The following is a 27,806-nucleotide window of genomic DNA, read 5'->3' on the forward strand; positions in this document are numbered from 1 at the left end:
AAGGTCAGAAGCCCGTAATCCCGTCCTCATTCATGGCAGATTAACGGCGCGCGCCGAGATGTGATTAAGAACGCAGGGCTGGAAGATTAAAGTCCACAGAAACAAAATGAAAGCAGTTAAACCCAATCCTGGAACTCATCAGATTCCCAAACCCTTAGACGGTCATTACAACAAGAGATTAATGCAGAAAAAAACCTCCCAGCTCATATCTAACAGTCTCATCCCTCACCGAACATATTCTCTTTTCCTCTCAGAATGCGGTAGGTAATTATACCTTCCCCAGCCCCTTTTTTTTCATTTTCTATTCATTCATTTTTCTTCTTGGCACATTTTTTGATTTCGTAACGCTGTGACGGATTGCGTTAACAATACCCCTAATTGGAATAATCCTGGCATAATCCAAATTAGTGTGATGAACCAAATTCACAATAAATGTCAGTGTAATGTCACACTTTGGAATAAATGTCATACAGTGAAGAAAACAGTTTAGCCTACAGTACACTGGGTAGGCTGATCTACCATCATACATCTGGGACACTCCCACTTGTGATGTCCCCAGTAAAATCAATCAGTGAAAATATCTTTCTTCTCTACACATTCTTATAAAAGGCCTTAATGGATAGGACAATGGACTGCCAGAGAGGGAAGGACATTGAACTTCAAGGTGTATCGGTGACATGGTTAGCGCACTAGTTGACTGAACCAAATACTATGAACTGTAGCGTCCACGGCTGCAGGAACCCAGCAGACACATCTGATGCCTCACCAACTGTTGATCTCTTGTATCTTGACTGATTACAAAAGCAGGCCTGATTCTTTGCGTAATGCACAACTGTGTGTGTGTGTGTTTGTGTGTATGGAGGGGTGGTGTATCCCATTGAGTGGATTATAGTGGAAAGGTCATAAACGTGTAATCTCAGGGCAGAATGTGAGACTAGTAGCGTAGCTAGCTCACACTCTGCTCCCATGACAGACAGATTAGAGAACAGCTGGTTGTTCTCTGTCAGATTACCTTCACACGTCTTCGCTTGTTCCAGAGGTCTGACCCATTTACATGCTCCCAGCAGCGTCACGGCAAAACACTGCGTCCAGAACATTCTAGAACATTGAATGTTTCTGATTAAAGAGAAATTAATTGAGTAACTGAAAATGTCCGAAAAAAATGTACGGACACGTGCATAAACACACAGAAAACTAAATGAAATAGAGCAAGCAGGAAATAAAGGTAAAAATAAGTTTGTTGCATAACTTTAGTCGTTCTGAAACAATGCCAACATGACAAGAACATAAACATGCATCTTCATATACGTCAATAATACAAAAAGAAGAAAAAAAAATTGACATTAAGAGATCTTTAAACAAAATCTTTTTTTTTCTGAAAAAAAATGACATTCTGATATCTGATGTTTCGAAACAAACAATGAAATAACAATTGATATAATACCGTTGTCTGTCAAACCCAGGGAAATAATGATGTTTAGACAGTTTTTTTTTCAGAGCTGAGATACAGTACAGTGTATTGCCAACACTTTCCTACAGTACTCACTCTGGCGTATATTCCACACAAAACGTAAAAAAAAGAAGAGAACGAAAAATCCAGGCTGAGCACCCGTCAGTCACAAACCATCTGTGGTCATAAATAGGGGAACGAACAGTTTCCAATTAAGAATATAAAGCCCATGTGCTCTACGACAAAACTACTTTTAAAACCACTAGTCTACCAATAGTTATTTTTCTGATTGTAACACTGCAGTTCTTCAACACTCAAACTGTTATTCTCTTTTCGTCGGGGGCTGCGACCCGTTCCCTCGGCTCGGCTCCAGGGAGTTCCTCCGAAGACGAAGAACCGCCGAGCGAGCTGCGATGAAGACGTCAACGACACCCCCCCCCCCCCCCCGGGGGCCGCCGTGCCCGCGTGTTTGATCCTCCGTCTGAATGTCTCGACGGAGGAGGCGGAGAGCGCCAGGAGCCTATCTAGTACTTGTTGTGCCACTCGCACTGTCCCACGCTCACCTCCTCAATGTCTAGGTTCTTGCGGGACTTGTAGATGAACTCCCCGATGGCCACGAACACGGAGAGCACCAGGCCGGCGGCGAGCACGATGAAGATGCCGCCGATGTTCTCCACGCCCAGGGCGCTCGCCTCTTTGCTGTCCTCCTCGGGACAGCCGTTCCCTCGCCACCACTTCTCCTTCATCATGTGCAGCTTCCCCTCCTCCTGCAGCTGGAGGATCGCTATGGTGACCTTGTCTCGGTATGGAGACCCTAGACACACACACACACACACACACACACACACAAGCACACGCACACACAGGGACAGGAAGCGGAGGCTCAGAATACTTTCAGAATACTTTTCATACTTTCAAGTGTAAAATAGGAAAAGGGAGAAATGAGGCTCTGACTCTCTGACTTTCTTTCTGTGTGTTGAAATGCAAAACAATGGTAAAGACAAATGTATTTTTACACATCCACAAGCTATTCTCCGGTTGGTCTTTCTGTTAGCCAAGCAATCTGTTTCTAATCTCATGTCTGTTTCATTCATGCTTTTAATTATGTGTTCACTTTTTATGTGTATATTTCTACAGTTCTACTTGCTTTTAAAAAGCTGTTATACTATATATTTATATTTATGTCCTACTACAAAATTTAGTTTTGTGTTTTATGGCCATGTGAAACTCCCTGTGAAACACTTTGTAACACTTCAGAAAGGTTCTCTATGAACGTTAAATTTTAATTATTATAATGAACGCACTCCTATCTAAAAGTGAATCAGAACCAAACAAGAGCTGAGGGCGTTTTGGAGTCCTCACCGATGGGGGTTCCGACTCCGTATCCCTTGGAGTCGATGAGCCCTCCGATCTGCGTCAGGTTGCAGTTCCTCTGGCTGATGTACTCGATGCTGGTGGACTCCATGAGGAGGGCATAGTCGGTGGTGAGCACTCGCTGGATCCCCTCGCGGTTGTTCTTCACCAGCGCCGTGTTCTTCCTGCTGCTCATGAACGCCCACATCTTCTCGTAGGTCGAGATCTTGGATTTCTGGAGAGGCGAGTATTTTACCCAGGTGTCAAAGGTTTGTAACTGCAGTTGATCACTGCATTCTCTGCTAACATTGAAACTGTTGATGGGCTTGTCTTTCTGTCTTGTATAAAGTCTTGTCTTATATTATATGTCTAATATTATCCTTATGTTATTGACTTTTCCTCTCTTCTTTATATAAAATCTAAACATGTAACGCTATGTTTAAGACTCTGTATGTTTCTTCAGTGTTAAGACCAGCTCTAAAAAGGCGCTCTGACTCTGGATGTTGTGAGGAAACGGCATGAAGTCTTATGTTGATACGGGGCTCATAGATTGGCACAATTGGTAACCCCGGGTTACCTTGAAGAAGGTCATGGTGGAGCCGTCCCGCACGGCGCCGTACTCGATCTTGGTCTGCTTGGCCAGATCGTCGGCCGAGTCGATGGGCGAGTCCATCCTCTCCACGGTCAGGAAGGCGGCCAGGTTGGCGGTGTAGGAGGAGATGATGATCAGGGTGAAGAACCACCAGATGCCCCCCACAATACGCGTGGACAGGGCCTTGGGCATCAGCTCCGACCCTGGGGGGTTCGGGGGGGTGGGGGGGGGGGGTGTTTAGAGGTCAGGTTGGTCACCGAGGGAGACTAGGGTTAGGTTTTTTCTACACAGATACCTTGGTTTCTGTTACAATACCAAATCAATCCTGTTTTTGTTCGCTCTTACTTTGAGTGACCAACGGACCTCACTCACCTGCCGGCCGTCTGGGCTCTCAGTTGCTCTTTAATGGATGTTATTTTTATGATTATAACACGCAAGTCTGGGGTCGGTACCTTGCTGCATCAGAGCGCCAACGCCGAACCACACGCTGTTGATGAGCGTGAAGTTGTTCTCCACCACATCAGAGTCGGGGTTACAGGGGTGGGGGTTGTACCACTCGTAGGGGGTGAACCTGCGGGTACACACACACACACACACGCACACAGTACCAGGATGTCAGTCAGAAGAGAAGGTAATGTTCATATGAGAGCCTTTTCAAACAGACAGGGGGGACTTTTACTTTGAAGAGCATAAGCGCTTTCTTATTGAAAGCTTTTAATTTATCATTTGAAATTCAAGGAAAATGATGTATAAAAAAATTAATGTGCAGCTTAAAACCACTTGCTAAACAAATGTTATAATATACAGTACATGTTTCAGTCAATCGAACAAATTCATTAAATCCACTTTCTAACTTTACTCTTTACTAAGAGTAAACAGTAAACATCGCCTCCCCTCTTCCTCATCGACAGTCAGCTGAACGGTGGTGGAGGAGCTCCGACAAACAACGTACCTGGCGATGACAAAGAGCACACAGCTGACCCCCAGGCACGCCAGCAGCACATACATCCAGATGTCCGGGGACAGGGGGTTGAGGAAGGAGAAGACCCCCGGGTTGGTGCCGTTGGGCTTATGGTAGAGGATGCTGATGCCCAGCGTCATGAAGGGCTTGGAGAAGTCGATCACCTTCTCCCGCACGTAGGTGATGGTCAGGGGGGCCACAGCCAGGTCTGCCACCTAGCATGGACCGAGGAGCCGAGAAAGGAAGGGATGAGTGAATGTGGTGACAGCAACAGGTGAAATAATTCACACTGAAATAAATAAACGTAAATAGTGTCCTGTTAGCCTAGTGGAGGACTTCTTTGGTTCAGAAGTCACTCTGATGCTCCAGAGAGGAGATACCTGCCACGCAGTTAGCAGAGTTAGTGCTAACACTAGAATTTGCTTCGTCCTGGGCACCTTGTAGGCAGCACTGCTTAAGAAGGCAGGCAGTGCTCCTCCCAAGTCTTTACCGGGGGGAAAAAGGCTTGTCATACGCAAGCAATTGTAATTGTCAGAACAAACGATACTAGGATGAGACAATAAAAAGTCACCAAAAGCATCATGGGTATGATGTGTGATCTCGCCAGAAAGATGTGTCAGCATTGATTTTCTCTGGCTCTCTGTCTGTCAGGGTCAAGGGCATATGTTTGGATTCAACATTGATTCAACGCAATCAAAGTAAAAAAAAAAACATGCGAGCGCAGGTAAAAAAAAAACATGCGCGCGCGTCCAAAAAAAAACATGCGGGCAGGTCAAATTTTATTTATTTATTATTAATTTTTTTTTTAATATAATTTTTTTATATATATATATATAATTTTTTATTATTATTATTTTTTTAACTCCCCGGAGTATAACCCCCTAGTGGGTCTGTGTTTTCCTCGGCTCACACAGACCCACTAGGGGGTTCCAGGGTTATACTCCGGGGAGTTTTCTTTTTGAAAAATAAGCTACTAAATGCTCATTTATTACTTTTTTATTGTATTGTATAGTCGACTAAATATCATTTTGATTTTAGTTGACTAAAATCGAACTGGTTAAAGTGTAAAACATTATTTAAACGTTTCTCTATTCCAAACTCATACGCCTAGGGGAAAGATCTATTAACCGGTATTATGGAATGGTGTTAAGGTTTAAACTGCATACTGCTGTTAGTTGGGCCATTTGTCTTGTGTTTTTCACCATTGGTTGGTAGCTTAGTGGCCAGCGTGCTTATAAGGTTGGTTTGGGCAGGGGCTTCTGAATATGTGTTTTCCTTGGATTTTGGCACAAGGGATTATAACATCTGATCCTGTGTATTAATGAAATAAACGTGAAATATACATACACAGACTAAACTGAAACAACTTTATTTATCTTATAACCAAGTCTCATATAAAAAATAAATATGGCCTTGCTTTTTCTTTGCAGAAAAATAAAAAATTGCAAAAACACCAATGATGATTCAAAATGTTTGTCAATCAGATGCTTATTAGTTTTCTGGGGAACAGTCAGCCTCCTATCAACTGTATCAATCATTAAAACAAAGTCCTCATCTTCAATCATTGGGACTGCTAATCCTGTGTGTACAATGCATTTTGCTCTGGTGTCCTCCTTGGTCTGTTGTTGTTCTCTGATGCACTAGCTTTATTTGCACTCAGTGGCCCATCCTTGTCGGAGGCCTTCTGTACCTCTGAAGTAGAATGGAGGGGGGTCCGATTTTTCTGTCTCTCATCCACTCCCGTCTCTCACTCAAACATACGTGCACACACAGCTCCAAGTTGTCTCTATACTATATTTCTGCTCCTTTCTCCCGTCATAAGAACATTACCGTGGCTATCTGTTACGTGGCTTTCCCACTAAGATAGCGTTCTTTATAAAACATTAGTATTCATTTTTAGTGTTTCTCATGTCACAGAAACCACAGTGAATCCTGTGTTTCTGTGCCCCACTGTGGTGTCGACAGCACAGAGCTCCAGTACCGTTACAGGACAGCGGTGGTTTCTTTCAGCTTGTATTGTATTCCAATTTTAGCAAAAACACACATAACACAGAGCTGCCAACTCTCACGGTTTCACCGTGTGACACACGTTTTTGCTTGCTTACACACGCGCACACGCCATACATCCACTTTCTCACGGCAAAAAAAAAGAAAAACACGCGTCCCCCCCCCCCCCCCCCAATTCAACAACTCACCCCACCAGGGTGGGCTGCTGGTACTCACATGGTCGATGAGCTCGCGCACCATGCCGTTCCACTCGCCCTTGTCGTTCTGAGCGCCGTACTTCCCGTCCGTCACCAGCTTGACCTCGTAGGCAAAGCCGAGGATGTTGGACAGCTCCTTGAGCAGGTCCAGGCAGTAGCCCTCGAAGCGGTCGTTCCCGTACAGCGGCTTGTCCGACTTCTTGTGCATCACATACGGGTTCTCCTGCACCGCCACACAACAACATCAGGCCTCGGCGACAGCAAGAGTTAATGACGGATGTGATGTTGTCTACCGTTGGGTTTAAAATGTACAACAACAAGTATTTTTTTTTTTTTATTAAGGTTTGTGGAGTGAATGAAAAAATGCAGAGTGGAGTAGGTGATATCAGCCTATATTATTTCATAGTATCATAGTATAATTTTACATTGAGCAACATTAACACATGGAATGTGCCATTAAAGATTCAAATGTTCATGTTCATACTGTATGTTCATAGACAACCTTCTAATGTTGTCTGTGTTGATGTGTTAAACAGGTCCTCTTAACCTGAGTCCTTTCGGTCGTCCTACCAGAATGGTGGTGACTATCAGGGTCCGGTTGGCCATGGAGTCCGTCACGTTGGTGGAAGAGTCTTTGTTGCTGTCCGTCAAATTAAGACCCGTTCCAGAATTCCACACTCCGATCTGCCAAAACAAAAACAAAAATCAACCATATTTATTACGATAGTTACAGAAAGGTTTTGGGTTCGATCCCCCGAGTCAGTCTACCTGCAGGCATCCTTGGGCAAGATGCCTCCTAACCCCCACCTGCTCCTTCATGGCATATATCTATAATGATGCACTGTAGGCGGTTTTGGATAAAAGCGTCTGCTAACATCAACTAAATGACTAAATATATGAGAACTGATACAAATCAGACACACACAAGACTCGGGAAGAGCAGGAGAAGAGGGGAGGCGAGGATCCATGACACAACGACACAAACACACATCAGAACCACATGGTGGGTTTACAAGCGTAACAAGGGTTTACAAGTGATGTACAGGACACTTGATGGTTCTGGCTGGCTGGGAAACAAGGGGTACAGGAAGGATTACTCAATAATTACACAATCAGAGGGTTTCCAATCATTACAGTACAAACCTTTTTCCACACTTTATTCAGGTGGCTGTTGCCCGCAATTGTCTTGCAGGAATAACGGAAAGAGAAGCATTTTAATTCACCTGAAACCATGCAGTTCTTAAAGAGAATAATAGAAACAACATTTCTACAGTAAATATGCTTTTCATCTCTGATGTTCATCTCCATTGTAAATTGTAAGATTTTTTAATGATTCGGGTCACATTTTGACATTTTAACTTGAATCAATCTGGACAGCATTTAAAGGACAATCTTGGTGATCAAACCATCGCAGTCACATTGAACGTGATTGTTTGTTGCAATTTTTGCAACAAACGACAAATTACAAATCAAGGTGCTGAAAGAAACTATACAAAAACACGGCTATTTCCATTTTACGTAAAAAAAGCGACATTCAATTTATTCCCACCAAGATTAAATTTTTTACGGCTCTCGGCTGTCAAAATAAGTTCAACCAATCACAATCAGGTATCTTTGTCATAGTCACCATGGTCACTGTACATACACATGCATGAAACGCCAAATGCCCACGAGACCCACCCATATAATCTCCCTCGTCTGTGAACCTGTGAATTTGCTACACTATTTTAAACTTTGATCAAAAAGTGAACCGCTTGTGAGGACCACCAATATGTTGGTGGTCCTCACAAGCGGTTGAGGTGGTTTGATCACCCCGACCGGTACAGTCCATTCATGTTTTTTCAGTCTTTAACACGCCTCGGGGAGGAGAAGCGGGCAGGTCACCTTCTCCATGCCGTCCTCCTTCAGGCTGATGACGTCCAGATCAAACTCCTTGCGGAGGCCGTCCGTCTTGTTGATCGTTATCTGTCCCGTCAGGCCGTTCCACTGCACCTGGGGAGGGGAGAGCAGCTTCTTGATCAGCTATATCCTATCATCCTTTATCCTCTATCATATCATTATCATTCTTTATCATCTGGCATATCATTATTTATCACCTGTATTAGGGGTGAGAAACGCATATGAGTTTGCGGGCCATAATATACCAAATGCAAAAAAAAACCTTCTGATACGCTTGAAAATATACAATTCTTCATAAAGTTTGACGGTGCATTTGTCATAACTTTCCCTGTGGGTATCATAATGGCAGAGAAAATATGTTATCTTTTTACCGCGACTTTCAGGGTTCAGTGCATAAATATTATCGTGAAAAATGATTTGTTCTGTAGCAACAATGTCTTCTACAACAATGATGAATATTTGATTAATTTGATCACCCTGTTTTTCTGTGCTGTTTTTTGTAGGCCTACAATGATGATCTGGTATGTGCTTGTTTAAGCAATGGTTGTTTAAACTTTACTGCTGAAATGGACTGACATGTTTCATTAATTTTGACAACCCTGATATCATATCACGCTTTATCACCTATCATATTGTTCTTCAGCATCTATAAAATGTCATACTGTCTCATCTATAATATAGCTAAAGTATGAGATGATATAGATGCTATATCATCTCATTCTTTATAAACTATGAGTCTATGACAAGAAAAACAACATAAATGTCCCAAATATACACTCGGTATAATGTGTAAAAACTGAAAAATTTTACATGGTGATTCACGGGTGGGCTGAAAATACTTCACAAATTGAATTGCATTCTAATTAGTTTTTTCCTTCCCCTTTGCAGAGGGGTATTGAACTAAATTAGCGTTCTGTTGAGATTACAGCGCTTTGTTATCCCCTAATTATTCCTAAAATGTTGATATCAGAATGCTGTATAAAGGGCAGAGACGCTGGATGTCTGAGTTTAATCTGAAAGAGATTAAAGAATATTAAGTGAAGCAATGGGAGCTGGGAGATGGAGCCAGGGGGCGTGGCCTAGTTTTGCTTGCAGAGCAGTGATTGGACGACATAGAGATCAAAGGTACTGGAGTGAGCAGATGATGAAGTACATTCGGTCAGACATCCAATCAGCCAGCATCTCGGTTACTCATCCCAGAACTTGCCGGAAATAATCTGTTCCAAACCATCTGATTGGACAGATGTTTTAATCAGTGCTCGGAACTCGATCACACACAAAGATGATCACATCTAGGATCACACACAAAGATGCAAACACACACACACATACACACACACACACACATAACACACAAATCTAGACAGTCACAAACAAACAAACCCAATTCTATACACACTAACACACACACACACACACAGAAATCTAGACACACACACCCTCATGATAATACAAACACTCTCAAACACATACACACTCAGAAATGACATTCACAAACAAATAAACGTACATATCTTTACACACAAAGACATCCACAAATCTAGACACGCAGACATCTGTACGTTCACCAAAGCAGACCAGGATCTATTGAAGGTCAAATCCCATCCAGTAAGTAGGGGGGACACGTTCAGAATTCAAAAACTCAATCACAGTGCACTCTAAATGTTAGTGTTGATAATAAGATTATTGGAAACAAAGAGAGAAGTACGGTCTGATCAGCATTTCTTATTTGCCGAATATATCAGTTATAAGATGTGATTAGATTTTTTGATTTTTTGGGGATTTTATTGATCACTTCATTGAAATCACTTACACTAAGCATTGGCCACAGATTAGCCAGGTTATCGTATCTACAAGCTAGGTGAAGTGTTACACATTGAGACTTTAATGTTGCAGCATCAGAGGCAATGCTTATCAGTGAGGGTGTAATGAAGTGCGCTGTCATTATAACTATTCTGAGTTCTTCTGATGAACCCTCTGGGAGCTGTTAGGCCGTCGATGAAGCTGCTGTGCAGAAGGGGAGACTGAAGAGGTCTCATCTCACACACACAATGTCCCCGCAAACATCTGCTCCCACCACCACACCCAACAGGCACACACTCCCTCGTCTCTCATTAAGTTCCTGTGTGTAAAGCCGTACAAATCAAGTCTGTCTCTCTCTCTCTCTCTCTCTCCCTCCCTCTCTCTCTCCCTCTCTCTCTCTTTATCTCCTGATTGTTGAGAGAAGAGAATGCACTGATCAGCCTGATGCTAAGCCCTTCGACCCTGGCCCCCTGCCCACGCCTTTGAACGGATCTCAGATGTATGTGTAGTGTTTGAGTCTGACCTGTGTGGTCCTCTGCTTCGCCCTCTGTCTTTGAACCGATCCTGTCTACCTTCATTGTTCTGTCTATTAAGGCCACGACAACAAAATGAGGACTATTTCCATGTATACAATGTTTGTTCATAACAAGAGGGTTCAATCGAGGGAAGTTCTGCAAAGAGATTTGATATGCTGTTTCTGAACAGAATAAGTATTTTGTTGTACCAGTGTAGTACGTGGCTTCTGCCAGGAACTCAGCTTTGCCTCTTTTATACTGCTACAAAGGATCTTGTTTGTTGAATATATTTTTAATTAATTAGTTAATAGATAAGAAGAGAGTAGAACAGGAGGAGGGTCCATCATTTTAAATAGAAAACAGGTTTTAGTAAGTAGGCCAGGGTCATTGAGGGGATATGGTGCGGCAGGTTTCCTAGGTTACTCAATTGCTACAAATGTTACCACCAGGTGTGATACAACCCATTTCAAAAAAACACCCAATAGTTACATACGACGTGGGAGGGTCCACCCAGATTTTATTCATTTTAAATCATATCCTTTTGTACCTAATGCACCGTGGGTCGATTTCTCTATGTGTCTTGCACCTATCTGGTAATTGACATTAAAGCTGACTTTGACTTTGACTTTGACTTTGACTTAGCATAAATACTAGCATTAGCATAAAGTACAGTGTTGCTCATCAAACCAGGGTTAGGGTTGGCGTGCGTTAGACGTGACTATGGGCCGGTCTCCCGCCGCGAGCGGCCTCACCTCCTTCAGCAGGTTGATGAAGCGCGAGCCGAAGCGCCAGGGCTTGTGTCGATGGCACTGCAGTGAGCTGACGGTGAGCTGGGACGCCCGCTGGGACGCCGACGCCACCATGTACACCGCGTCGTACATCAGAGCCGCCTCCGTCTGGAAGACACCCACACCACACATAGTCATGAAATACACACACACACACACACAGGCATGCATTGCACACTAGAGCATGGAAATCATAACAATTTTTATTTTTTTTATACAAAAAAACATAACAACTATTTAGAAATGATGCTCGGGTTCAGGTCGGGCTCGGTCACATCGGCGCGATAAGGAGTTGGCGTTGGCGTGGGCGTTGCTTTTGTGATAACGTTAATTTTACTTCACTGGGGACACTCGTGTTAATTTTAATTTCATAGGCTACCTGTCCTACATAACCTCAGAACCTCTTGTGTCATTTTGTGGAATTTATCATTATCGTGGCCTTTTTTGTGGGCCTATTTGATTTAAATTGGTTATGATTCTGCGCAACAAGCGAGCGTTAACAGCGAGCACTCTTGTGCTCGCTGTTAATGCTCCCTTGTTGCGCTCATCTGTCGACATTTCCAAACTCCTTGCAGTTGTTTAATAAAGGCGTGCTTTCATACGCACAAACGTAAAGGTGTCATTAATATGAGAAAAAAATTACTTTAACTGTGTCGGGCTTGGTTACTTCTCTACACACACACACAAATATACACATACAGAATATACAAACACATACATACTCACATACACGCACAGACACACAAATATACACATACAATATACACATACAGTATACACAAACACACTCACACACATGTAAAAATGGAATACACACCGAACAAATATACACATAGACACACACACACGCACACACAGAACATATTTATAGTTAAATTAGTCATTTTGCCAACAGTTTTATCCAAAGCAACTTAAAAGTGTTGCTAAGTACAATGAAAGCATGCAATCACAATCTGAGTCATTGCACATGCTGTACTGTTTCTAAAATACGTTATAAATCAATCAACAAAGTAAGACTGCTATTAATCGGGTGTAGGCCTACTACTACTGACCCAACCTTTGAACACTCCCAAGTTAAAGTGCAGATGGGAATCTCTTCCAGGTCCCACGTGACCTGAACGCACCATCAGGGGCCCACTCACCGTCATCATGCCCTCCATCATGCCGCTCTCCACCTTGGCGGGGGCCTGCAGCCGCTCCATGGCCCAGCGCTCCACCACCGACCCCACCGCCGGACTGTCGATGTTCAGCAGCCGGAAGCCTGTCATGTTGACACCGCTGTAGCGATACGGCTCCAGGTCCAGGGAGAACAGGTCCTGGAGAGGTCAGACGACACACAGAAAACACAAATGAACCCCCTCCCCGAAAAAGGAAAAAAATAACCAAGGAGCAGAGTTAGCGTCAGTATAATCTGGGATCCAGCAGTCTTACTAGACTATAGCCAAACTCCTTGGGGAATCTTTATCATAGAAGTGTTGATCAGTAGCACAGGTGCTGATGCTAACAATGCTAGCATTAGAAGCTCTGCCGTATTAGCGAAAGTAACCCAGCAGCACAGAACTGTTAGCATTAGTCAGACATCTGCACTACCATGAGCAGTAGTTTAGCATTAGCAGTAGCATAGTTACATTATTTGTGTTTAAAATCAAATTATTTATTATAAGCATGAGCAGTAGTGCATCACCATTATCATAATCATCAGTTAGCTTGTGCATTTAGCATTAGTCACACAGCAGTAACATTAGCATCAATAGCACAACTGCATCAGTAGTACTGTAGCATCGGTTACATAACATTGCTAACACAGCAATGTTAGCAGCTGCCCATCCATGTCTGCCTCAACCTTACACATGGCTTCCTCTTCTTATCTACGGTCATCTTTCAGAAGAGCGGTAGTACCGGTATTAGGCTACCCCGTCTATGGCTTCAACACACCACAAGGGTAAAAGGACACTTGATTACAGCTGTGTAACAATATATTAAGACCTAAGGAATTTGGGACATGCAGAATATATCCAACAATCAGATTATGAAACAAACCACAGATGTCTGAGTTCAGACCTCCACGCAATCTACACACAGTTCAGCGCAGCCAGAGACTCGGCGAGCCAGGATTAAAAACCAGGCCTTTAATTAAACGGATGGAACAGAGTGTAACACCACAGACCAACCACAGTATATATCCAATCCTATTTTTTTAAGGGGAAAAAAACAGATGTTTAATGCTGCTGCACAATTGACAAGCAGAAGTTGCGTGTTTGGTAGGGAAGTGGTGGTGTTGCTTTAGCCTGGGAACCAGACAAATCTGCAAGCTCATGTTTTATTTTGCTCTGGAATATGCATCTGGCCTCCTCTTCCTTTCAAACTGATTTCTAGCAGACCTGCCCCAGGTCAAGCCAATCAAAAAAACGTTTATCTAGTATAGGGCGGATTTAATACGATGACTGTACAGAAGAACACCCTATGGGAGTGTCAACCATTTCATTGCTCTGATTGGTTGTTGGTCAGTGCCCGTTGATAACGACCCTTGGGAACAGAGAGGTTCCAGTCAAATTTGCCAATTGGTCTGGCAGTCTGGCTAGGTGTTTCTTACCAAAGTGGTGAAAAAGAAGTGGTAGTATTCTGTCATCATACCCATGGACAGGATCTAGAGGAGGAAAGACAGGAATTCATATTTACAGAGAACAGAACCAATCAAATAATAATTCAACTTCTCCAGCACCCCATCCCACCCATGGCCATCCATCCACACCAATTACAAGGGTCCAGGGGTGACTTTCTCAATACAGAATACTTGTTTTCAATTGGTTGGCTGGACACTGCCGACGTGGTTAGCATTAACGAGTTAGCGCACTGTGCATTTTAGTGTCTCAATTTGCTCATGTTGTGTTCATGTGGGGTTTTCCAATTAATCCCGCTTCTGCCCTGGAAACAGGCTCTGCTTGGATTTGGGAAATTGGACATTGGATTTCAGAAGGGATAGAATTTGACTAATCTCGTGCATAGTGGATATTACTCAGAAAGCAATGCAAAATAAAATAACAAAAAATGGGCATATGTTCCACTGAAGTGGAAAATACAATTTTGGAGGCGGGGGAGATTGAAGACGGCACGAAACTATGAAACGTCACGATACACACCCATAAGAAAGACAATAGCTGGCAGGGTATTTCAACCGGGAAGGCGGTTTTAATCGCTGTTTTGGCATACTCCTACTATTCCAAGTCAATATCTTCATAATATTGTGTAGTTGACATATAAATATATCTCAAATCAAGGAAGCAATAACTTGGATTTAAAGAAACACCATTTAAAGAAAGGCAGTGGATGTGCCTAAGATAAGATAAGACTTTATTAATCCCTGAGGATAATTTCTGGTATTACACTGCAGCATAAAAAGGAAAACAAACTGTAGGAGAATGTAGGAATGCAAATAGGATTTTATAAATGCATATGCAGATTTTATAAATGCAAATGTTAATATCAACCACACATGGAAATGTTTCAAATCAAGGAACCAATCGTGTCATCGGGTGCGGCACACCACCACCGACCGACCAGTGCATCATGGGATTTGTAGTCTCACCTGTTTGAGGACATCGGCGGAGGTTTGGTAGGAGCAGTCGAAGATGACGTAGAACTCCTTCCCCTTCTTCATCTCCTTGAGCAGTGGCCGGGCGTCCTTGCTGCCCTGGGGGAGCTGGCGAATCTTAATCTTGATGCTGTATCTCGACGGAGCTTTGATCAACTCTTGCAACCGAATCAGACCTGGAATCACAGCGAGAGACACACGTGTCAGAATGTAGGTTAAATTCACGCACACAATTAAGTTCCCATAATTGTGGGGACTCAATCATAGTCATAGGATGTTACACCGGTCATATAACCCAATTCATATCTTGTACTGTATTTTAGTTTCTTGTATTTTCATTCCTTACATACATCATCACATACGTGATGATGACCCTGTCTCACCCTCATATTATATCATCATCATCATCATCCTCCTCCTCCTCATCATCATCATCATCATTATCACCACCACCACCATCTTCTCCATCACCACTATCCCCATTCTCTTCCCCATCACCACCATCCCCATTCTCTTCTTCATCATCACCACAGATCATCATCATCATAATCATCATGACCACAACTGCCATCTTATCGTCATCATCATCATCATATCCATCATCATCATCATCTTCACAACCATAATTTTCACCACCACCACCATCATTACCATCTCCACCCCCATCTCACCACCACCACCATCATCAACATCTTCATCATCATCACCATCATATCCATCATGACCACAAGCACCATCTTATCGTCATCATCATCATCATCATCATCATCACCACCATCGCCACCACCACCATCATTATCACCACCACAATCATCTCCACCCCCATCTCACCACCACAACCATCATCATCATCATCATCATATTCATCATGACCACAACCAGCATCATATCATCGTCATCATTACCACCACCACCACCACCACCACCACCACCACCACCATCATCACCATCATCACCACCACCACCACCAGCATGGTCCTCCCCGTCCCCAGTGCCTCACCTGTGGCGTCCTCATACACCACGGTGACCGCCTTCCACTTGTAGTACTGGACGATGTCGAGGACCGCGCGGCTGATGGAGGTGTACTCGGGGAACAGGTTGATGAAGAAGCTGTCTTTGTTGTCCACCGACGGGTGCTTCCAGCGCGTCTGGATGTGGGGCACCTCCAGAGCATTGCAGATGGACTGCACCGCGCTGACCGAAGAGCTGTGTGAGGGGCCAAACACGGCCCCCACACCCAGGGCCAGCTGGTCACAGGCTAGGGGTCGAAGACAGGGTGAGTTTTCTGTAGACATTTCTACTCTCTTACACACTAACCAGACTGTTTTTTGTTTTTGTTTTTTTACTACTGTCCTGTGTTATCAGCTGTGACACTAAGATTTGTCATCTGAAATAAAAAAAAAACATCTTGAACGATTGATATTGAACAGGTATGCCTCAATGCAACATTTTGAGGCAAAAGCAACCTCCAGAAAATCAGTGGTTCCTGTGTGGGGCCAGACCCACCTTGGGGTGGCCTGGTGTGCATATTGGGTCATGGGAGATTACTGACTAGGCCATAGATATTTGAAAGCAGCTTTCTGATCCTTTGAGACAGAAACTGGAAGGGCTATACAAATACAATTGAACAGGTTTGAATGGTGTCGTAAAGGACCAGTATAAATTAAAACAGACCATTACAATAGTGCATTATTGCCTTGTGATTTGTAGCCCGAATGATCAACTCGTAGCAACTTGGTGTGGCGTGATGTTGATAGGACTTAAAAGACGTGTGTTGTAAGCAGAGTGCAAGGAAGGGACTCAATCCTTTTCTGACCTAAAAACGAAGAAGCTTGGGGAACTCTTCCCCTCTTAATTAGCACACTAGCTGACCGAACTGCAAGGTTATGCATCTACACATTTAAACCACACTACTTGCAAACCTGCATTGCTATGGTTACTCTGAGTATTCAAATGAGAAACCATTCTTCCAATAACAGCACTGTTATTATCACCAGTGCTTCGTCTATCAGGCACAAAGATTCAACAGATGCAAAATAGAATGAAACAAAACAAATATTGAAATAAATGTGTGGGTGAGGGCTGCCTGATTTTAAATGACAAAAGTACAATATATGGTTTGGAGAAGTTTTTTCTCTGTCCAAACCATATCTCCTTTTACCATTGTCATTTAAAATCAGGCAGACCTCCCAAGCCCACCAGTAATGATTAAAAGGCTCCTATTTGACCAGGGTGAAAAAGGGCCCTTTGAGGAGATATTATTGTACCTCTCCTGGAGGCCTCGAAGCTGTCGAAGAGGTTTATTCTCTGGATGTCGTAGGTCAGTGTGGTGTTGGGCATCAGCGTGCGGTTCCTGTTGATGTTGGTCACTGCAAACTTGAAGGCCAACTCCTCAACACTGATGGGATCATTCTCTAGGGTCTCAAAGATGCCCCCTGCAGAGTGGAAGAGCGAGAGAGAGACAGAGAGAGAGAGAGAGAGAGAGAGAGAGAGAGAGAGAGAGAGAGAGAGAGAGAGAGAGAGAGAGAGAAAAGTTTTGCCACTGTTACTGTTACTGAAATAAGTCTACTCTGCTCGAAGCATAAGTTGGACACGTTGCCTTTTCTTTACACAACATTTGGATTGCAGACAATTTGCAACAGCACCATCCATGAAAGAAGGCTTTACCAGAAATAGCCACATTCAGTGGCAATATAAGAGGAACACCACAACAATATTTTTCTGTAGCTCATTGATATTTGTGAATTATGTCTTTATAATATGAATACTGGACATAGTCACCTTTTAAAAACAATGCAAGTCACAAATAATATTTTTAAGATTTTTCCAGGGACCAAAATTTGGATGTTGAGGCTTTCAGGGGTCTCAAGTGTCCATCAAGGGGTCGCAGCCCGCCCCCTATTTCTCACCCTGTTTTGTTGATTGTTGTTGATTTCAATATCTTCATATTATTATAATGTCTTCATTTAATAAGGTGAAACAATACACCAGATAACTATGAAATGATCTATTAAATTCTTCAGAAGCCAACCATACACACAACTCCTCCTCCTCTCTCTCTCATACGTCCCTCTCTCTCCCTTTTTCTCGCCAAAGTTTCCATTGAGCCTCGTAACCCAGACAGTTGTGATGTTGCATAATGTGGTCCAACATGTAAAGTCATCATCACATGGTGGATTGACAGGAGAGCCAGACTTCCATCAGAGCTGAGGGTTTCTGTCCGTGTGTCCAGGAATCGTACGTGATAACATTGTAATCAACATGGATTTCGTTACTAATCGTATGCAGAACCAACCTACCCCTTCATAATATGCAATCATATACAGGGAAATTAGAGTATTATCGCCCTGTCGTTAATAATAATAACATTTTCACTTTTAGCCAATCACATCACACATCACAACAACCACGTCAAAGGTTGTATCGATCATTTCTCCAGTTGGTTGCTGGCGATACAGAAACCTGTTAGCCCTCAGAACAACACAGAGGAGACCTGGCGTACCGAGGATTGCTTTAAAATAAAAGATTATGATTAGAAACCCAAGCAACAAAAACGACCTGTGGTGGATTCCTGACTGCTAGGAGTTTGCATTTATGTCTGTGACTATGTGTGTGTGTGTGTGTGTGTGTGTGTGTGTGTGTGTGTGTGAAGGTTGTATGTAACATGTTTGTTACACACCCACACATATGGTCCAGTTGTGTGTCAGAACCATGACTTCTGTGTTGGTGGGCTTCTGGCCACCTGACCAGCTGACACCCTGCTAAATACACCGTAACAAGCCTTTAAAATGTAAACATCACTAATGTATCTGGACCTGTATCATGCCTCATAAACATTATTATTCTACAACAATCTTATTTGCCAATAATAATAGTCAAGAGTACACCAACTGAGACGTTCCCACTATTAGGCCTACTTCATAAACACATATAAAACAGTTTCTCGTGTTACCATTTTCTTTTCAGGAGTCCTGTGTGTGCCAGTTTGGACCTAAAATACTTCCTAAATAACATCCTTGAAAACACTGTACCCACAATGGCAGCAAGGAATTGTAACTGTTAAAATCAATCACAATTTCACTAGCAATTCAATAAAATAATAATCAAATAATTGCTAGTTAAATTGTGATAAATTTTAAGGCGAAGTGGGGGCAGGGTGCTGGGGGTTTAAAGCCTCCCCTTGAGACTGTGATGGTGAATGACCTTTTTCTTTGGTTTGGCAGAGCAGCTCCCGGGCCACACTGAGCTCTGTGTTCAACTCCCGGTCGCTCCCAGAGACATAGATACTAATCATGGCCACCCGGACACCGGGCACAACAATCGTTGAATCTTTAGTCTTTCTCACGGGCATACACAGGGCTTCTCGTTGTCTCTCTCTCTCTCTCTCTCTCTCTCTCTTCAATACACTTTTAATATCACTATCCCTCAATCATCACTCTGGACGTGTCCCTAACATCTCTCCAATAAACAAAATATATCTCTCTGTACAATTGTCCCAATTGCCTAAATACACGGGACGCGGACATGATTTTTATCATTTTAAACTGATTGTACTAGTTTTAAGTTGAACGTGAAAAGTATGTGGAAAGTATGTCCGAGGCTTAAATTTAATAGATGTGCTCTGCTGCTGTGTCCAATGTATTTCAGCCGCATGTTCTTGTTTAAGTTAGTTCATGAACCCGTCTGGTTCTGGCCTTTATTATTTAGCCTGTTTCCAGTTGGGCAATACAAGCCTTAAATTACTTGTTTCTTTGTCCATCTCCCTACGCGTGGGTCCTTGAAAACCGTCTCCTGTAACAACAGTATCTCTCTCCCAATGTATACTTTTTCTCTGTAAAATGTTTTGCTAGCTGTTGCTACCTAGTTAACCTCCATTGGCTTAACATTCTATTTTAAAAAGTAAGTATTTCCATTGGTCATAGAGCACAATAATTGATTTAATAGTCAAAGTGAGGAAACCCCCCTGCTTCGCCAGAGTAAGGAGGTTGGAGGATTTCCTTATTTCCCATCTCTTAAGCATGAAAAAGGCTACCTCCATCCTGGACCTAGCCCAGGACGCCAGCAAGTTCTGGAACAAGAACACCAATACTTCTCCCTGTGCTCAGTGCTCAGGGCTCACAGTACGCCTGCCCACTCTACATCTTATCTAACCGTCTATCCATCTAGAATCATCCGCATTGATGAATTCATGGTTTAATATGAAAAGAAAAGACCAAGTCAGGTTAGAGTTTGGAGATCACTGTTAGCCAGCAGCTATCTTTGTTTGCTTAAAACAGCAAAGTCTGGGAAGAACCTCCATCAACTTTTGAAGGTTGTCTCGGGAGAGCTAGAAAAGCTCAAGTTGTGGTTTGATGTTAACAAATTATCTTTAAATATTAAAAAAAACAGATATATGATTTTTGGAAAGCGGGATAAACATCTAGATATACAGACGGAAGTAGAAATTGACGGAGTTAAGCTTGAAAGAGTATATGAGAATATATTTTTAGGTGTGATCATTGACCACAACTTGTGCTGGAAGCCTCACATTAAATATGTTAGGTCCAAGCTATCACGCACAATAGGTATTTTATGTAAGACAAGACATATACTTAATTATAAATCGTTATACTCACTGTACTGTACTCTTGTTCTTCCTTATCTGACCTATTGTGCCGAAGTTTGGGGTAACACATATAAAAGCACCTTACACACGATATGTGTCATGCAGAAGCGTGCAATAAGAATAGTGCATAATGTGGGGTACTATGAACATACCAATGTATTGTTTTTAAAATCAAGAACATTGAAATTTAGAGATCTAGTGGACTGCAAAACTGCACAATTTTTGTATAAAGCAAAGCACAATCTACTTCCAGGAAAAATCCAAAAAATGTTTGGGGAAAGAGAGGGAGGGTACAACCTAAGAGGGAGAGGGAAGTTAAAGCAACCTTTTGCTCGTACCACGTTGAAAAGTATGTGCATATCTGTCTGTGGAGTGAAACTTTGGAACAGCTTACCAGAAGATATTAAAGATAGTAAAAATGTTGCCCATTTAAAAACAATGTTTAAAAACAATATTTTTGAAAAGTACAGAAGTGAAAATGTAGAGAGCAACAAAGGGAAATAATTAACTTCATTTTGCAACAAACATGAAGTTTTCTTGTTTGTTTGATTCGGACTGTTTTTTAGCTATAGGATTGATATGGGATGTGTAATGTAAACTAGGAAATTTAGACCTGTTTTGTTTTTTGAGCTGTGAAGGTTTGTGGATATAGGATGGTCGGTGGGGGACGTACTGTGTAGGTATATGTATGTATGTGTGTGGGGTGTATGTATATGCGACATTCCGATCAGACTGCTTATGGTTTTTAATAATGAAATGAGAAATGAGGGTGCGGCAGCTATAAGCTTTGCTTCAGCCGCAACCCTTTTCGACCAGCTGTATAGTATTTGTTACTACCTTGAATTTGTTTTGTTGAAATTTTGATGCTGTGATCGAAATAAACACTCATTCATTCATTCATTCAAAGTGTGTTAATTCTAGTCTAGTGTCTAGTGTTAATTGTTGTGTAAATATGTTAATATTTAATATGATAATTGGAGTGATGCACTTCCTGTTTGAAGAGGACACGGATCACTGCTTACCTCAATAAGCGATTAACCGACGAATAAACAAGTTGACATGAGGCTTGGATAAGTTACGCTCTGTCGCCCCCCACTTTCAGCTCCAAGTCAGCGATAGAGTGGCAGTTAGTGTACACTCCATCTTGCGTCGACATAATTATGCATGACAACGAAAATAACAATTTACATTTTCACTTGCTGAAAACAAACAATAAACGTGTAAATATTCATATGCTTTGTCTTGCCAGTGTTTTTTCAGTGTGGATTAATAATTGCATTATGTCATTGTGATAATTGCCCTTTAATATCATTTTCAGGATCACTGAGTCTAAACGAATGCCTGTCTGGGCTGTTGAATGGTAAGTGGCCAACAGCTCTCGTGGTTATATCATACATGTTGTGGGTAATATAAACATTCGCTGCAGTATTCAAAAATACCATATTTTACCATCAGGTTTGATGTTGATTAGCCATCAAAACTATCCTGTATTGACATCATAAATAGGAGTGTCCTCCCAGATGTACGAAGGTTCATTCATCCTACCAGGGGTACGCTCCGGGATGGATTCTGGAATGGCTTGTCAAGGTGGTAAAAGCTATATAAATTGGACAAATAAGATGTAAATGTGAAGTTTTGAATGTATGAGACCAATAAGCATGATGAATGATGTATATCTTTACAATTAAAAGAGAATAAAAATAGAAACTTGAGACAATCTGAGGTTCAGCATAAACAAAAGGGTTCACATGAAGCCAGGTATGGGTTAGATATAAAGTGTTGGGAGCTCTGGTGGTTGTGTTTGTGTACGATGGCTGCAGCCGTCACTGCAGGGAGAAAGACCGTAAGAGCACAATGAGATAGTGTTGGGACTTTCTCTAGCCCTACACACACACATGCACACACACACACACACACAGACATATTAACACATTCTGCCACACACAAAACCACACACTCTCCCACACAAATCAGCTTGCCAATGCACAAACAAACACACATGCACGCACGCACCCACACGCACGGACACACGCACACACACACATAGACATTAACACACTCCACAGCACTTACCCACAAAATCAAACACCAAATCTCACTCACACACACACACACACACACACACACACACACACACACACACACACACACACACACACACACACACACACACACACACAACCTCAAATACAGGATTGCCAACACAAAAACATGCACAAATACTGCAGAACACATGCATCAATACACAACACATACATAACACACACACACATACACAGACAAGCCTGCAATCACACACACACACACACACACACACACACACACACACACACACACACACGGCTGTGAAAAGGGGATCCAGAACACTGTTTGATGTGAGCACTGAGGTCTCTCTGTTGGAGGTACAAGCTGCAACCAGAGCCTTGTTAAACCCCAGTATAAAGTTAACATGCTACGACCCTGTTTAAAGCCCAATTTAAAGTCCTGTTTAAAGCCCAATTTAATGCCCTGTTTAAACCCAATTTAATGCCCTGTTTAAACCCAATTTAATGCCCTGTTTAAAAGCCCTGTTTAAAGCCCAATATAATGCCCTGGTAAAAGCCCTGTTTAAAGCCCTATTTAATGCCCTGTTTAAAAGTCTTGGTAAAAGCCCTGTTTAAAACACTGTTAATGCCACTTTGTTTAAGGCCATGTTTAAAGCTGTGTTTAAAAGTCATGTTTAAATCCCTGTTTTAAAGCCTTGTTTAAAGCCCATTTTTAAGCCCTGTTAAAATCCCTGTTTTAAAGCCTTGTTTTAAAGCCCTGTGTTAAAGCCTTGTTTAAAGCCCTGTTTAAAAGCCTTGCTTAAGGCCCTGTTTAAAAGCCCTGCTTAAAGCCTTGTTTAAAGCCTTGTTTAAAGCCATGGTTAAAGCCATGGTTAAAGGCCCTGTTCAAAGCCTTGTTTAATGGCGCGTTTCCACCGAGCGGTGCGGTTAGGTGCGGTACGATTAGGTGCGGTAGGTGTAGTACAGTTAAGGCCAAAGTTTACAGCGGTTTCTCAATTCGCGTTCTCGTCTGTACATCATCAGTGGTAGCCCAAGTACTGTTCCAATTCCAATTACGCGAGTACTGTCGTAAAACCTGTGTGTTTTTCTCGATGAGGCCGTTCCACCGAGGATGCATCGGAGGTGACTCGTGTGGACTTGGGACCGTTAAATATCCCAGGATGCATTTCGCATTCCCATGTTTTAAAATATTAGTATGTAAGCTATAATAATAATAATAATTTAACTATCCAGGGCTCTCCGTAACTACATACAGCACTTTACGGAGGACCATAAATCCACCTTTAGGTGCGGTTAGGTGCGGCTCAGTTACGGCTCGTGTTTCCACCGCTGACAGTACCCTTATGGTAGGGCAGGGTTTAAGCTGGATGGCGATAGCCGCGGCAGCTATGTAAGCATCATGACATCATAGCAGCCCGACACAGTGTAGCCGGCTAATAAATCCAATAAAAAAAGAGGAACACAACACATTAAACAAAGAGAAACAATGTAGGACGTCCAGGAAGGACGGCAAACTTTTGCGCAACATTTTCTTCAATGCACTAAGCTTTTAGCCAGGCTAGCGCCGCCTACTGGTTCCGACAAATTGAATTTGCCTCAACCATATAGTCAGGGAACTAGCAATGCGTTTCGGTTTGCTCCGTCCGCCAGAGCGGACGGACCAATCAGCGAGAAGATGTGGCGATGACGTCGAACTGAAGCGCCCAAACTGAAATACCGGTGTAGTTCCCAAGCTGCGGTAAACAGTTGACGAGATGGATGTCGGCGAAGCTATACGCTCTGTGCTTGAAACTATTCCGGATATTGAAGACTTAAAGCCAGAACAAGAAGCATGTTTGACGAATTTTTTGGAGGGCAAAGACGTTTTTGGACTTCTTCCTACCGGGTTTGGGAAAAGTTTAATTTACCAGCTGGCCCCGTTAGTGGCGAAGACATTATGCAAGCCAAACGCTAATGCTAACCCTATTGTCACCGCGTCACCACGTCACCGCCAAGCAGCAGCGATTAGTCGAAGCAAACGGAAGCAACCGCCTCCCGGAAGCAAACGAATCTCTACGGCTCGTGTTCAGACGCTATATGAAATGTAATGAAGTAAGCGGCTGATGCATCAGGCTACTAAGCTTTCGCCGTTATCCAGAAATACCCCGCGGGTGTTTGTTTGTTGTTATCCCCCTTTCGCCCGAAAGTGACTGTGTCACTGTGTCAGTGATTCTGTCGACCAATCAACGGACGGCATGTGTATGTCCACATTTTTTTTCGCACCTCATTGCACCTCATTGCACCTAACCTTACTGCACCGCTTGGAGGAATCGCGCCATTTAACACCCTGTTTAAGGCCCTGTCTAAAATCCAGGTTCTCTAGTGTACTGGCAATCAAGCATAATGGGACAAATCGCGGTGGGCGGCTGTTTGTCTCTATACCGGCCCTCTACGTGTGCTTGTCAATCGGGATGCGCATGAGAGCGTGCTGCGACCGTGGTCTGGGACTGGGCATACTAGCAAATCCCAACAAAGTTAGTTCATGTGTGTTGACATTCTAGACGAATGCAAAAGTAGTGTGCAGCAGTGAGATGGTCAACGAAATCCATGGACAAGAAAATGTCTGAGGAGGGTCTGAAGTTTTTGAGGGAAGAATTAAGCAGGTCTTAGAGGCACAGGCCCTAACCCGTAAATTACTTTCATATAGATTCCCCCCCCCCCGGGCCAATCTCAGTGGATAATTCCAAGGCTGAATTTCTTTCCCAGTACACCCCTGTCCCTGTTTTAAGCCCTGTTTAAGGCCCTGTTTAAAGGTCAACTGTGTACTTGAGGAGCCATCCCTTGGGCTAGCTTTGTTTGGTCGAATATTAATAAAAGGACAATGGTTGATGTGAGCAGATGAACATAAACTGTAGACCTCACCACCAGAACGAGAGTTGGAAGGCCCACATCTTTCTCCTTCGCTCATCTGACCTTACCACCAGACTTTGTTTCAGACTCATTTCCATTTCCGGGAAGAGACTTTTTGCAATCAGGAGATTAGTGTTACAGTAGTTGAAGGCCCTGGGGGCTGAGAGGAAGGTGGACCATTGTCACCAGAAGGGGAACGGCTGGGGTTAGGAAGGAGCCAGGAGGAACGTTCGGAGGCCTGAGCTCCGCCTGGGGCCAGGAAGCGTTAATTGAACCCAAACGCGGCCATATGGACCAGATTACGAGTTCAGGAGGTTGTGGAGAAAATGACAAAGATTAGGTGGCCAGATGATCTGCCTAGCTTAACAATATGAAGCTCTGCACATCTGATCACTACAACTGTTAGATGGGGGAAAGGGTCTGGGGAGGATGAAAGGTTGTAGGGGCTTGGGTGGGCTACTGAAGAGGGAAACAGCTATATCATAAAACTCACATTCTGCACACCGGTGCACTTTAGTTTTCGATAGGCCTCACATGTAACATCAAACAGACTGTGGAATAGACGTGCAACGATTATTAATACCAGAGTGGAGTTCCTGTCAAATGCTTGGCATTAACTTTTTTTAGATCTACAACTAAAACTCGTTGATATCCACCCTGGGGAACTAAAGTGTGAGACAAGTTGACACTAAAAGAGGTGAAAGTGGATTTGTTTTGAAGCAGAAGTCTTCTGTTCCTCCTGATCTCATGCAGTGGGATGCTGGCGGGGCCACCTGCAGCTGATGAGTACAGGAATACATAGCAGGATGCCGTGTATCCTCTGTGTTTAGGATACACCACCTGCTTATCGCAGGGACATGTGTATCCTTAAACACAAACACTGTCAATAGACACACACACAAAAAAAAAAACACACACTCACCACACACACACACACACACACACACACACACACACACACACACACACACACACACACGCGCGCGCGCGCGCGCGCGTAAAAAAGAAACACACACACGCACACGCACACACCTTCCCGCAACTCACCGATTCTCAGGACCTGCTGCGAACTGAGCCAGAACTCTGCAGCCAAACAGAGCAGCGAAAACAAAACTCCCTTCCTTTTCTCCATGGTACTCGCTCCGGCCTCCACTTTAACATGGATATTCTTCTGTTTCCGTCTTAATTCATTCTGAGTCGTTCATCTCCAGTATCCTGCTGGTATCCATGGGAGAACGTAACATAACGCCGTCCGAGCCACACCGTTCCTCACACATTGTGTTCAGAAGAAGAAAATAAAATAGAGAATAAAATCACTCCACTTGGATTAGTTTTCAACTCAAGCAAAACTCCGGCGTTTCCATATTTCGAAAATCCATATCGTGCGAACCGAGCTCAGTGCCCATCACTCCCGCACGTCATTCCCGTGCATCCCCGCGTTGCTCTCCCAACGCGCGCAAACTTCCCGTGTGGACGACGGCGGGAGAAGGGCCCCCAACGTGCGCGCAACGGTTGCGCACAGTACGCGTCGCTCCCGTGCAGTCAATTGAGGGCAAACCCAAGCTGCTGATCCGCAAACATGGATACGTCCTAAAGATTAACTTTAAATCTGGCAACATTCGACCTCGACAACGTCTTTGACTCGGTACACCGAGGAATGATTAAATCTCTGCTGCTCCCGTCCCGATGGACCCGCAGATGTAATCTTCGGACCGGAAGATTAACTCCCTCAAACTGTTGTATCTGGCACGTCCCGATACAGAGAGAAAATACCCGTTTATGTTACCTTAACCTACTTGTGAAAAGGACGGATCCTCCTCTAACTCATTTATTAGGCTACTTTTGGCGAAGCATACGTCATGGCAATAATATTCATATTTATAATAGTACGAACATGAGCATACCTATTTAAACTCATTCTGTCTGCTTCTGAGCGTCTCTTTGTGTAGGCCTATCTCTGTGTGATTTAGGCCTAGGAATATGATATGCTACGAACAATTAATTGATCAGCATTATAACAAGGCTATTAATTGATATTTATGACGACCATTACATTTGATAAGCTGCCTATGGTTGACAGTTTAACCAATTGTAATTGAAGACAGCATTG

General features: G+C 43.1%; 1 protein-coding gene across 3 annotated transcripts; it reads right to left on the minus strand.

The window, feature by feature from the left end:
- Positions 1-1,922: 1,922 nt before the first annotated feature.
- On the minus strand, positions 1,923-26,828 carry LOC311341452 (glutamate receptor ionotropic, kainate 1; the record flags this gene model as incomplete). 3 transcript variants are annotated; one of them, XM_084466284.1, is made up of 16 exons in its annotated part: positions 1,923-2,264; positions 2,813-3,038; positions 3,381-3,598; positions 3,848-3,966; positions 4,348-4,571; positions 6,580-6,783; positions 7,131-7,244; positions 7,704-7,745; positions 8,445-8,552; positions 11,530-11,673; positions 12,708-12,881; positions 14,159-14,212; positions 15,152-15,333; positions 16,158-16,415; positions 17,425-17,592; positions 26,744-26,828. In XM_084466284.1, the coding sequence occupies 16 exons, from the start codon at positions 26,826-26,828 to the stop codon at positions 1,975-1,977; spliced, it is 2,610 nt and encodes an 869-aa protein (XP_084322410.1). In that variant the 3' UTR covers positions 1,923-1,974. The 3 variants fall into 3 exon arrangements, with proteins under 3 accessions (XP_084322410.1, XP_084322409.1, XP_084322411.1); XM_084466283.1 differs by having other exon boundaries at positions 7,704-7,728; positions 8,416-8,552; XM_084466285.1 differs by lacking the exon at positions 7,704-7,745.
- Positions 26,829-27,806: the final 978 nt, after the last annotated feature.

The sequence above is a fragment of the Micromesistius poutassou genome (genome assembly GCF_964030765.1).
Source record: "Micromesistius poutassou genome assembly, chromosome: 4".
NCBI classification, from domain to species: Eukaryota; Metazoa; Chordata; class Actinopteri; order Gadiformes; family Gadidae; genus Micromesistius; species Micromesistius poutassou.